The sequence below is a fragment of the Lineus longissimus genome, chromosome 3 (assembly GCF_910592395.1).
Source record: "Lineus longissimus chromosome 3, tnLinLong1.2, whole genome shotgun sequence".
NCBI classification, from domain to species: Eukaryota; Metazoa; Nemertea; class Pilidiophora; order Heteronemertea; family Lineidae; genus Lineus; species Lineus longissimus.
In genome coordinates this window covers 20276333-20289931 of record NC_088310.1, presented here as the reverse complement: position 1 = coordinate 20289931, position 13599 = coordinate 20276333, and the positions used below count along the sequence as shown (strand labels likewise).

Genomic DNA, 13599 nt, shown 5'->3' with positions numbered 1-13599 from the left:
TAAGTTGGAATTCTCATTGTCCAATGTGGGGTAAAAAAGGTTTATAGAAATATTCCAAGTAAGCAACTTCATGTACCTACTTTGTAGTACTACTAATAGTTCATATATATATGACCACTGTGTGGTTGCTGTACTTCTTGGTAAGAGATGCTTGAGTAAGTACAATGTATTGTTCATCCACTAACACACTGACAAGAGTTTCAGTTGTTGCTGATTCAGCACATCTTTGATGAATTTTGCTACCATCATTTGCAATACATGTAATATGCTATACTATGCTATCTCAATGTAGATCAGTTCTTGATACTAATTGACCTAATTTCTGACAACTTTGCTTGCGTACTAAACTTAAGCCAGTATGCGTCATTGAAAAAACATGCAGTAGTCTGCCTTCTTCCTTTTTGTCTACGACATGACAATACACTTGTATTCTTGTGCATATCCTAATTCTTGTTCCATCAGATTTGGCCATCCAATCATCCAGTCCAGTAGATGTTTGCGATAAGGGAGAGCAGTTATTCTTAAGATAAGTGGCTAGAGAGTAAAAGATATCGGTTTAGAAATGTTTCACAGATAAGTAAAATGACTATTGTTGCTTCTTGCAAATAGAGTTATTACTTTGTCAATAGTTATTACTTTGTGGACAATTTGTGTTTGGAAACTGACGAGGTTATTTTCTTGCTGTTCTGTAGAAATGATCTAAGCATGGTTCAGCTTTCCATTGATTGGCAATTTAGAAGGCCTACTTGTCTTTAGATAATGTTCTCAGGCAAGTTGTTGTAATACTTCTTCGATGTAACTCTTCCATAACTAATGTGTATTGCACCGCTTCAGGTGATTGTAATCTTTGCTGTATTGAGTATCTGCTTGATACTTGTGTGTTGTACTAATCCATTGCTTCCTTAGGTGGTGATTACTACAGTAGATGTTGTGATATCTGGAGCAAGGAAGGAAAGGCAGGCATATGATAAGTGTATGAATTGCAAATAAGTAAGATGCTGGTCCAACAAGATAAATATATTTTTTGTAACTTAGGAAAGCAAAAACATTTTTTTTGTCAGGGGGGTGAGACAACACCTTCGCTGGTCAGAGCACTGGGAAATCGTACCTCCCCCTCCCTCGAAATAAAGAAAAACGAGGGAGTTAGGGTTGGGTATCCGGCTCGCAGCATTACCCCGACACTTTTTGGTCATTGATACGAATTGCTCAATTCATTTTAGGAAAGATGTTTCAAAACAAATGCCAACTGTAAAATTGAAATTCTAGTTAGTGTACTGTGAGATCGGTGTTTGCTGAATTAAACTGTTACTCTGTTCGCTTATGATGATCTTTGAAACTGAAAGATTTATGATGAAATCAAGGTGACTTTTCAGCACGTGTAAAACTTTGAATGAGGTAAATGGTTATTTTTCCATGAAAAACTTGTAAAACATTAATGATGAAATTAAAGTGACTTTTCAGCACGTGTAAAACTTTGAATGAGGTAAATGGTTATTTTTCCATGAAAACTTGTAAAACATTAAAAGTTGAAAATATTTCATAATGAAAGACTTTTCTATTTAAAAAAGTTTTTGAATTAAATTTAAAATCAAAATAAACTAAATGAAAACTATAAGAAATCTTGACTTCTTTTATGACGACTTCTTTTGGCTTGTACGGGTGATCTTTCAACTACTTTTTTCCACATCATTACAGTGTGAAATCGGCTCAACTCGAGAGAATCCACATATATGCATGCTTTCCCAAAGTAGTCCTTGCATATAATCTTTTTGTTGTTGAGATTGATGTCAATAATGGTTTCACAGTGTGATGATGCTGGTTTGCAAGAGAATTCTATGTCTGTTCCAAGTGATTATTCAGCCATGGGAACATGGGAAGTTGAGAGATCACCCAATTGTTTGATACCAGAGAAGATGCGAGGATCTGTGCACATCTTCATGCGAGGATCTGTGCACATCTTCATTTTGGTAAAGGATCCAGATTACCAAAAGCCTGGACACCCCATTCCCAAATTCACAATGTGGAATGTGTTCACTGGTACTGGCACAGTACCACCCCCCCCCCCCCCCCCCCCCTGCTCAATGCAGTTCTCAATCCGAGGAGTGGATTGCACCTTGAAATATACAATGGTGTGCTGGAGTATGGCACATAAAATGTGCAATAAGGGCTGATGTGAATAAATAATGGCAAAATGCTTTTACCTAAAACTCCATGTGCATTTATTTACACTTCGCCTTTCTGTACAAGATTCAAGTGCATGTAAAAGCATTTGCTAGTCTTGATTCGTATCGCCCAATATGATATATGTCCACACCAATATGATATATATGATATATATGTCCACACCATGTTGACCTCGAACTGCATGTACCTGCCTTGTTCTGATGGCATGGTTGGTGCAAAATGTGGAAGTGGTCCAAAAAGCAGTTGAATTGTATTGTCCTTGTTTAGTTCAAGCCTTTAGAATAGATATTGATACCTTGCTGTATTAGTTGCGTCCTGACAATATCTGGATGAAAACGTCCACGGAAGCAAATTAAGAGTATCGCGAAAACCCCCCACCTATGACTTGATAACATCAGGCCAGAAAAATGAACAATAAAGACTATAATCTGATAGGTCAAAACTTTAATCCATCGTATCGAAAGACATGGTTGCAACATTCCCTATGAAGCACAGACTTGTGATTTCTCGGAAGTAAATTTATAAGGGCAAATGAAATACCTTGTGTTTCGGATACACTATTTCGAATTGAATGTTCATTTCCTCTTGACAGACTCTTCTCGCATATTCTTAAAATATGTTGACGTTGTGAGTCAGTTATAGCACTGTGATGCTCATGAATCATTCACTGTGTCGGCGAAAAATGTAAATTCTTCTGTGACAAGACATGCAAGACCAGTATCACTGTGTTGTAACAAGTTTTATAATTGCACTGATGATCATGCTGCCTTTCGTGCACAAGCACAAATCAATGTCGGGGTTCTCAATCTTGTCCTCCAACATCTGGTCTAGTTCCTGTCGTAATTCTCGAATCAGTTCAGCAACCTGAAAAGGATCAGTAAAATGTCAGTGACATTCCAGGTTTTTCACAACACAAACAACTTTTCATGGCTATGACATGCTCTGCCAGACAAGACAGTCAAGCACAAGAAATATTGGTCTTGGCCTCATTTAAGGACACAAGTGAAGAGTGAGGACTATTCCTCTTTCCAACTCTCACAAACAAACTCGGAGCTCTTGTCACAAGTCTTGTGTCAGTGCTGTGGCAAACCCAACTGACCTTCATGTATGTTGTAGAATTACATACCACTATCTTCGATCAGTTTAGCAAGACAATTTTAGGGCACATGTATCACAATCGCTTACCTGAAGAGATTGTACCTGAAATCGTATCCAGCCTTCATCTAGGGAGAGAATGAACTGGAGGCGATCTAGATCGATGGAGACCGTTCCTCCTCCAAACAAGACCAGGGAGTATGGCGAGACCATGCTGCAGTCCCGAAGAAATACCTGAAATTTAAAAGGAGCATACTCAGTTTTAAAAGAATCCGACATAGCGTGAAGGTCATGGATATATGTTGCGTAGATAGACCCCACTAGCTTACATCTCTTCCCAGCTTCACCAAACAGCTACACCCGATAAAGCGGGAGGGTCCTGGATATAGTGGGTAGGTCGTCCCAAACAGCTCACATCTCAGGGGGACCATCTCCTCCTAACTTCACCAAACTGGTACTCAACTGCCATATCCTACTTTTAACCAAATAGCTAGCAGATAATCCCAAGGGATTTGTTTTTAATCAGGGTGTACTGCCTCATACATGCAGATGGGGTAGCAAGATCTCATTTAAAAGTGAATGTGCTTACCCTTGATGTCTTGACCTTTTCATGGTAGACAAGATACGGGCTTTCATAGTACCGCACTTGGAAGTTCACGGACGAGGGATGGATGTTAACCTGAAGAACAGAATCAGCAATATAACTCTTGATGGACATTCAGGATTTTGCTTGGGAACTTTACTCTACCTATGATTTATTATTCAAGCCATCATCAATTTGGTATTCAATGCAGTGTCCTTAACAGAGAGGGTGTCCCGAGAGGTGCCTGCTATAAGGGAGGTTCCACTGTACTTACATATCCATCTGCCTTGGTCTTGAACTTGAGATCTTCAGGCTTTGGTGCTTTTGGTATAGCACCTGCTCCTGTCTCCACATATCTCTGCTCTGGGGTCATAACCTGCACTATGTTGGGGTAGAGAGCTGCACACAACATTGCCTGAACCAGACGGATGTTTTCCGAATTGGAATTTGCCTGAAAAACGAAAAAGGAGAAAAGTACTGGATCAGTATTTTTAATTTCTGAACTAAGTAAACTCTGAGCATGCAGACATCACCACAAAGCAGACATCAACAAATGCTCTCAGAATTTAGACAAGACGCATTCTATTTTCTGTCACCATGCCTTGAGATCTTTACACAGACAGAAATAGACAGTAATGTCACAACCCTAGAGTTAGAAAATGAAGACAGAGACCCAATCTGCTTCACTGTCTCACCTCAAATCCTGTAGATTCAATGACACCATCTCCTCCATCTCTGGCTGCCTTCTCTATATCTCTTGCAGATAAATCCCTCTTGATGAAACCAATATCTGACAGCAGCTCCACAAACTGGCGCTTCATGCTGGCCAACATCTGTGTAAAGACAGCAAGAAAGTTTTCAAACAATAGAACAGGTCAGTGGGGAAAATCTTCATTTTTTGGGCTGCAATCGAACTTGAAATATGAGAACATCCAATATCATTTCTAGACTTGCCTTCTCACTGTGCTTACAAGGTCAGAAAAAAATTTCAGCGTTCAGCTCACATGTGCCCCAAAGGTAATCTAACAATACTAAGACACATGCATAACCGTTCCATTACCTGAAATGTCTTAATAGAAAGGTAGTTCTCTTGACAATAGCAGTATGATACATAGTTTCCACCCTTGCCAGCTCTGACCCAGCCTTTGTAAGCCTGTAATACTGTCAGGTGATCACTGTTGCCAGTGGCAAACTCCAGTTTCTTCTTTGTGGCGTCATCTCTCTTATCAAATGGAGCCACCTACAATGAAAACAGAATTATACCAATTTCTGGCTTAACTCCAAAGCATGTTTGAACAGTTTGTAATGTAGGAATTTGAAATAGCACCAGAGACGTAGGTATGATGTTAACTCTTGCAGTGAATCATAGCAAGGTCATCTCATTGAATATTTCAGCACTGAGACCTTACTCACTATAGCGTGAACAGCTCATGACGTCCATGGTAATCGCTGCATCTCTCCGCTGTCATGCAAACAAAGCTTTATACTTACAAATGGTGACTTGAAGCTGAGGCTAGCAGCAATAGTCAAGGCAGGATCTAGGCATCTGAAGATAGCACCAAATAACATCAGCTTCCCTATCCTGAAAATCAGACAAAACAACACTGATGAGACTTTGCTTGTTCCCATTTGAAAAAGGGAGCAATCAAGAGATGTCCAAGTTGCCGAAAAGGGTATTAAATGGATACTGATCAAACTTCTGCTTGTCCTAATTAAAGGAAGGCTATTAGAATGAATTCTTGGTTACCTAAAATATAATCTGTTGAATGAATTTTTAAAACAGTACTTACCTCACATCCACAGGCAGGAAAGCAAGATGGTATCCAAGTGGGGTGAGGCCCTAGAAAAGATAGATGAATAAAGATTTAAACTATTTTATCACCTGACCATTTCCCCAGCCAGAGCACAGCAACAAACAACTCTTTTACTTGACTGACTCTTGATCATTTGCCAACAAAATGCACCTTTGTCTGATATGAGCAGATGTAAGTCCATCCCTATGCATCAAAACATTCTGGAAATGAACCAGTATCGACCTCGATTGACTAGTTTATCTGAAATTAACCTTACTCTTAGTAGAAATGAAAATGAATTCTTACCCATTCTTCATCAAGGGCTCCCAAGTCTTGCAGACGTTTCATGGCAAAGTGGATGTTTTCCTGTGAGGGTGGTTCAAGGAGCCTGTGCAGGACATCCTCAGTGTCACAATCTTTAAACAAATCCAGAATCTTGATCTTCAACACTATTTGCTCCAGTGGGGCCCTTTGGATTTCTGCAAAGAAAATAAGATTGTGAATTAGTTAAAGGGTTACTGTACTTATTAAAAATCTGAAAATTGAACTTAGTTCTTATCACTGCTCGAGTTGAATGGCAACTTGAACAAACGATTCTGGCCCCTTACCTGGGATAGGTTGTTCCCTGAAGTGATGAGTGAACCTATGTGATGTAAACAAGTGGAAGCAGACGCCTGAAGCTACCCTGCCAGCGCGCCCCTCCCGCTGGATTGCATTGGCCCTCGACACCCAAACAGTTTCGAGACTCTCCATACTTTTGGACGGATCAAATCTGTCAAAGAAAGAATGAATTGTCAAAATGCTGGATGGACAATTCCAGTCTGTGTGAAGATTTATCCCAAACTAACTTTGTTTCAAGTGAGATGCAATTCAAGACATTCAGTGCAGTATTTTCTATCCAATTAGGGACTCTGAAGAAGATTACAAGTAGTTTCAAGTGTGATAAGACACAATACTGCAGGTGAAGCAAATGGATCTCATGTCTGTTTAAACTAAAACAACTAGATATTACCGTTTTTCCTTCATTTTGCCACAGTCAATCACATATATGATGTCATCTATAGTAATGGACGTCTCAGCAATATTTGTAGCAAGAACGATTTTGGTGACTCCTTCACGTGGACGGCTGAAAATAAAGTGATTATTTAGAGTTAACTGAACTCTCCGCCCAACACCACCTTGGCACAACTTAGAACATTAATGCAACAGTTCAGAATAAACTACATGTATAGGCCATTTTGAACAACGGCATCAAATAACTACTTACTTGAAAACGATATGCTGCTCTTCACTGGACAATGATGAATGAAGTGGTATGACTGAAAATCTGTAAGGAAGGATAGAAACTAGAATTAAGATTAATTGGTGTAGACTTGACACTGTGACAACAAAATACAGATCCATTGTCATAAAAATTAACTGAGGAGGTGAAAAATAGCTGATAACTCATATATTACCTTTGTTTCTTTCCAAAGAGGCGATTTGACATCAGTTGTTCAAACATTGTAGTTATTTCTGCATAGCCTGGCAAGAAGACAAGCACAGCACCACCACGGGGATACTGCAATATTAAAAGATGGACATATCTTGTTATACTGGTAAGTATATCAGCCAAAGACAGAATTGCCAACTACACGGGCAGTGAAGAGCTTACACAGACAAAAAAGAGGTGACACATATAAAACAAAACAAAATTTATCTGTTCAAATCTTTCTCTAGATCAGGGAAAGGTTATAAGACTTGGTTCATGACATGTGGGTTTGTTGCTGACGAAGACGACCTTGGCACATCTGACAAAGGCAGGCGAACAACCCTAACTAGTTTAACCTACCTCGTGGTCTCCCTCCGCAATCCACTCCAACAGCAGTTCGACCAGATCATAATTAATCTTCTCAAAGTCCATGGTCGCCAACACCTTCACAGTAGATTTCCTATAGTCTGCAAAAGATGAAACTTAGAAATGTAGCTCTAACATACACAAGTTCCAGCTGACCCACTCTACATCTTGATCCTCTGGTCAGGTTATTCTTTGCTGAAGACACTTCAAGAATATAGGGTACAATCTGCTTACCTGAGTACCTCACAAACAAGTCCTGTATCCGAAGATTCTGATCCTGTATGTTGTCTCTGACCTGCGAGTTTCTCGGCACTAGTGCAAGAGATTCAAGCTCCTCATTGATGTCTTCCTCAAATTTCCTTGTATTGGAAAACTTCACCGGTCTGGCATAAGGGGAGTGTTCCTCCATTACAAACCCTGTATTTTCAATGACATCTTCAAGAAAGTATCGATCCACTGGAAACGTTTTCCCTAAATAAAAATGAATAGGATTCAAGACGTATTCTACCCATCAGCTTGCAATTTGTGTGGTGCATCAAAATCTTGCCCTAACCCACTGATTTGTGTCCTTGAGTAAGATTGAATGAGAGAGTGACAAATCAAGCAAGACTCTGAAACCAAGTGGCTATGTCAAGGCAAGATCCAACACAGCAGTAAAAGTGTAACCAAATGAGCACGCTCTTCCTTGCTCAAACATAGTTGATAACTATACTGCATCTTGACTGATACGCATCACTCCCACGCGGAGAGCAAGCAAACTGTTTTCTTCCTTACCTGGAATGTCAATGACAGGACAACCATTGAAGTAGTTCGAGAACAGGTCAGCATTGAGAGTGGCACTCATCAAAATCAATTTGAGATCATTTCTTCTCATCAGCAAGTCCCGGAGAACCATGATCAGGAAGTCACTGAATTAAAGAGGAAATTCGGAATTCATATGACTTGTCAACTCATCTTTTTCCTGATCAGTGCACCTATAACAGTGGAGTTGCTGAACTTCGCTGAGTCATGGGGGCAGCCTCTGTTGAAAACGATGCCTGTCAACTCACCAATTTCTGGGAATGACTTTGATTTCAGCAGGGGCTGACCCCATAACTCAGTGAAGTTCAGCAACTCCACTGCTCCTCTGCTCAAATAAAAATTACTTATGACACAAATGGTAAAAGCTCATAATTTTGTGCCATGTGATTTCTGTTGGACTGCACTTGGTGAAACATGTTGCCCTCAGTGATTTATGAATGCGACGAGGCAAAAAGAAAAAAAAATGCTTATTATTAGTTAAATTTGATAATGCACAGCTCATTTGACTTACCTGTCTTCACTTCTTTCATGAACTTCATCCACGATAATGTGTGTCACCCCATCAAGGTTCGTGTCACTTTCCAGCCTCCGCAGCAGAATACCCGTCGTACAGAATAAAAGACGTGTGGATTTGGACTGTCAAAAAAGAAATGAATGCTTCACTAAAAGTGCTCCAAATCATCTTTTGCCAACCATATCAAAGTATTCATGGTTTCAAACTGAGCATAACTGAAAGAAGCAATTTCAACTGTTCAAAATCTGTGCTGTTTTACAATCGTTTTTGGCATAACCCATATCTTGTATCATTTTTTTCAATGTTACAAAAATGTACATGTAAAAGTGGCAATCCTACATGTATATTTGGCAAGGCAGGAAATAATTACTTAGGTCAGCTCAGGCATCTTTCAACTAAGAACTTACCATTCTAGATTCTAAACGTATTTGATATCCGACTATGCCTCCCAACTTTTCACTTCTCTCCTCCGAGACACGTTCGCCGACTGCCATCGCCGAGATTCTTCTTGGTTGTGTACAGATGATATTGCATAGATTTGGGTTGGACGACGTCAGATACGAGTCCAGGATGAACTGTGGGACCTGGGTGGTTTTACCGCACCTAAACGATATTGAGATAAATATCAGAGTCAACACTTAATATTGCTACTGTTATTAACTGTGGTGGCACAGTTGATACAGCAATGTCAAATTGCAGGAGTCACTGTGAGTGGGGTAATAACTGTGGACTTATGTACTTACTTCCAGTTTTGAATCCTGCCACACAACCAATATCAAACATTCAATCCAACTGGATCCATTGTCTAATTCTGATTGGCAAAAAAGCAGAGCAATCTCAAAGGCAGTGAATGCAATCAGATAACAAATGTTGCAGTCATACATACCCAGTCATTCCACTGACAACGGTAACTTGGTTGTTCCTGAGAAGCCACAAAATCTCTTCCTGCTTCTTCCAAGCAGGCAACTTTTGTCTCGTCTCCTGCATTTTCAAGTAATTCCTATGAGTCTTCTTCCTCTGGAAGTGCGACTTGAGATGCTTGTCCTCCTTCAAAATCTCTCCAGGAGACAAACGTGGGGGTCCAGACGGTCGAGTCTTAACTCCCCTACTTGGCGATTTCCCTGCTTCAGCCTCGCTTTCAGAATCACTGCTTTCTTCATCCTGGTCCACGGTGACATCATCAACATCAAGCGCATCAATCGAAGCACGGACACGATCAACCCGGTCTCTTTTTGCAGCAGTTTGGTTTGTTATCACAGGTGCCGGAGAGCTGAACGGATGGCGTGGAAGACTAAATATTTCCTCAAGTTCATCAGGGTTTTCTAATAGAGTCACTAGAGAAAAAACAGCTGGTAAACCATCTTGAGCATAGTTCTGAGCCTCTTGCATAAGTCTACAGGACAAGTTGAGGCAAACATAACTCGGAAGTTTATCGTTTGTGCTATAGAAAGCGACCAATGGACATTGAAATGGATACTTGTTATCCTGGGGAAAACGCACTTCAACTTCATACATCGTTTCCATATCACTTTCAGTCAAAACAGCCTGTGGGACCTTTTCTTTTTCTATCACATGCTTATACCTGCAGTTTCGATGCCCAAATTTGCAATTCCCGCGTAAAAAGAATCTACAAACTTCTCTGTTATCCACCGGAAGTCTTTCTAAGGCTTTTTTCTTAGCAGCTGCATCTCGTGATTCGATGACTTCATTCAATGCAGGAAGTTCCATCTTAAGTGTCCAAATTTTATCGGCAATTTTTTCCTTGAAGTCGTCACCATAAATTGATTCTAGAGCCATCATTTCTTCCTGGCGTTGCTCCTGTATCTCTTCTGGCGTTGTCTCAGCTTCACAAGAAGTCTGCATGTATTTTTCTGCCATTTTTGTCAAGAGAAATTCCAAGGCTGCACCAATGTCACCATCACTCTGCTCTAACGCATCCACACAACGTGTCTTGGCAAAACCGTATCTGAAATATCAAAAGTGTCAGAGTTATGTTCTCATACAAAGTCAAACCCCATAACCTGCTCACTTCTGATGCTTTGATGCAGACAATAGGACTTTAATAGGGGTCGATTTACTCAAGTGAACAGGCACATTGGGAATGCACTTTTAAAGAGCAGACCCTCCTGGGTAGGTCTCCATCACGTTGCCCCAGTGACTCCAACTCCAATTGAAACTGCTTCTCTTACCTTTGAAGCTTTTTCAATCCATATCCATAAAGTTCCTCTGGTCGTTTTTCCTCCACACCATCTCTGGCTGCTTCGAAGTCATTCACATGGACACTCTCGATTATCAACTTTGGTTCGTTCATCCAATATTGGTTCGTATAGCGCTGGTCAAGCTCACTGTACTCACCATCACTGAAGAGGAAATAAGAATATGAAATTCAAGGCTCCAAAAAAAGTACATCAGGAGCATCTGGATTCCAAAATCTCACATTAGGCAGCAAATTCCAATTTCAAATCCAAAGCACATAGAGTGCACCATGACAACCACAAAGTTATTGCCAAGTACACAATCTGTCTTTGGCTTTGATCCATATAGGTTTCATTATTCATTGCCTTTTTGAGATCTTTAGTAACACTAACAAGTATGCCACTTGCAGTTTAACAGCTCAAGCAGAGAACATGACACAATCTAAAGGTGGCTGGCAGGGTGTCACAAGTAATGGGCCACACTGCAGCAATTGATCAAAATCTGAGATCATATTTACCCTGTTGTCTCATTCCTGTGTAGCTGAGACAGGACATCACGCACCATGTCTTGGTTCTCATTGCTCATGTATAACTTCTGCATGTTGACCTTACTCCTAGTAAATGAACTTGAATGATGGGCAAAGGACCTTTCGGGACTGAAATTAATTACAGGTACTTTGAATTAAAAACCTTTCCACAGTAACAATAATGTTGATACTCAATGAATAACACTTTGTGAGCCAAGGTGACGCATGACAACCTTTTAAGTTTCCACTTAGTTTTTACTTTTGACAAAAGCAAAGTTTTGATTGTGAGAAAAATATGTGTGATACCATTACAAAACAAATTCACAGAGATGAAATCATACCGTACCTGTCATTATTTTGGCTAGGAACAACCAGTGGTCCTCCGTCATCATAAACTGCTGCTGTGCCTTTCCTACTAAAGCCTGGTCCTCCTCCTTTGCCACGTCCCCCGGCTCCACCTCTCCCACCGCTGGGCTTGTTGAATCTGCCTCCTCCGCGGTTTGGCTTACCACCCTTTCTCTTGACTGACTGACTCGACATTGTATACTGCAAGGGCTCTAAACCTCTCTGCAAATACCACAAGGAAACACCAGATTAACATATCTAACACTTTTGTCCAGACCCTTGGAATTCAACGTTGCACAATATTGTATCGGTAACCGGAAAAACGCTGACCGACCGACCTACCGACCTCCCAACCCAAGGAGTTTCGTAGTTGAGTCTCAGGTCTCATAAGTCAAAGTGATATATCCAATCAACGATTGCAGGTCATGTGAAATGAAATTGTAAACAAGAGCACGTGCGCTGTTCAAATGACAACAAATGCATATTGTGCGTTGCAGTTCGTGCATTGCATCGGTTGAGACACTCGAGTCGAAAAACTACAGTGCATAGATTAGGCCCAAATCATGTTTTTATATCCACCGACCATATAGACAAAGCATATCTTTAGAGTATCGTTATCAGTTCCTTACCGCGTGGGCTCGTTTTCCCGGTATAATTTACTGGAGATGCTGCTGTCAGACATGTCGGAATCCATCACGTCCATTGTGCAGGGCACTACACAGATACATGTGCTATAGAAAAGCGAAAGGGATACTGTATATGGCGGTAGGTCGGTAGGTCAGTCGGTCGGTCGGTCGGCGCTTTTCCGGTTACCTATTGTATCGCCACGTCATGGGAAGAGTGTGCGATGTGATATCGCCGAAACGTTGTAAGGTAAATGGCGATAATAACGCACGACGGGCCCAATACAATATTACGCAACATTACAAAAGTCATAACATGAAACATACATACAATACATCACCTTATCATGTACTTAGTTTGAATTTGATGGCGAGTCGAGTAAGTGAAAAACCGACAAAAAAAGGTGTTTTTACTTTTTTACCGTACGTCTCTGCCCTACCTAGACTATAAAAACGGGGTTAATTATGTTTTTTCTTTCCTTATTTTGTGTCTTAGTATAACATATCACACCAATCAAAAATCATGAAATAGAAGACTTCTGTTTTGGGGATTCCCCTCAGGATGAGTCACTCTACGCCAATGACGTTTTGGGGGAATTCCCAATCTTGGACGATTTCGAAAACGAGGCGGAACATGGCTGCGCCCATAAGATGAAAATTTTGGATTTTATCAATAATTTTTTATGAATTTACAGCTTTCTGGGTGATGATAACGACTTGCTAGGTTATTGTAATTATTGCTAACTACTTCTACAATTCCTATATGACATGTGCTTTAATATATTAGCCTGTAAAGGGGGTGTATTAGGTCTAGCGATAAGTTATAGTGTACTGTTGTGCATGTGTGTGTATGTACATGCTGGTGTAACAGGAATCATTGTCCTCTACAAACTTTGTCAATTTTGGCACTCGGCTCTAAGCCTGAATAGATCACAGAGGCTGATAACTCTTGATTTAGGCTTTGGACTGTTTGACTTTTATTCTTCTGAATAAGTGATTCATCAATCGCCATAATTTGTTTACCGGTACCCGTACCGTATCTCTTCATCAGGGGCCATTCTTCTGCCGCCAGTGCCAGAACAGAATGGAGTAGGATCTGTAG

The 13599-nt window shown here is 40.5% G+C and overlaps 2 protein-coding genes across 4 annotated transcripts in view; one reads left to right on the top strand and one right to left on the bottom strand.

The window, feature by feature from the left end:
* Positions 1-2331: 2331 nt before the first annotated feature.
* LOC135484166 (putative ATP-dependent RNA helicase DHX57) lies at positions 2332-13054 on the bottom strand. The gene is made up of 23 exons (XM_064765361.1): positions 12938-13054; positions 11876-12096; positions 11521-11658; positions 10997-11167; positions 9694-10773; positions 9215-9410; positions 8805-8929; positions 8267-8400; positions 7727-7963; positions 7487-7593; positions 7113-7216; positions 6923-6982; positions 6668-6781; positions 6264-6427; positions 5962-6134; positions 5653-5702; positions 5354-5444; positions 4923-5102; positions 4558-4695; positions 4137-4313; positions 3869-3958; positions 3370-3513; positions 2332-3048 (listed from the first exon to the last, which is right to left on the bottom strand). Exons 2-23 carry the CDS (start codon positions 12067-12069, stop codon positions 2905-2907), a joined length of 4011 nt encoding a protein of 1336 aa, XP_064621431.1. The 5' UTR covers positions 12070-12096; positions 12938-13054; the 3' UTR covers positions 2332-2904.
* A 70-nt stretch (positions 13055-13124) lies between these two features.
* The window catches only part of LOC135484165 (cleavage and polyadenylation specificity factor subunit 2-like), a 93071-nt gene continuing 92596 nt past the window's right edge, over positions 13125-13599 (top strand). The window contains exon 1 of one of the 3 annotated variants that reach the window (XM_064765358.1): positions 13125-13221. The gene's annotated coding sequence lies outside the window, so the exon portion shown is untranslated. Of the gene's footprint in view, positions 13228-13599 lie in introns of all 3 variants that reach the window. The other 2 variants (XM_064765359.1, XM_064765360.1) reach the window with 2 other exon arrangements.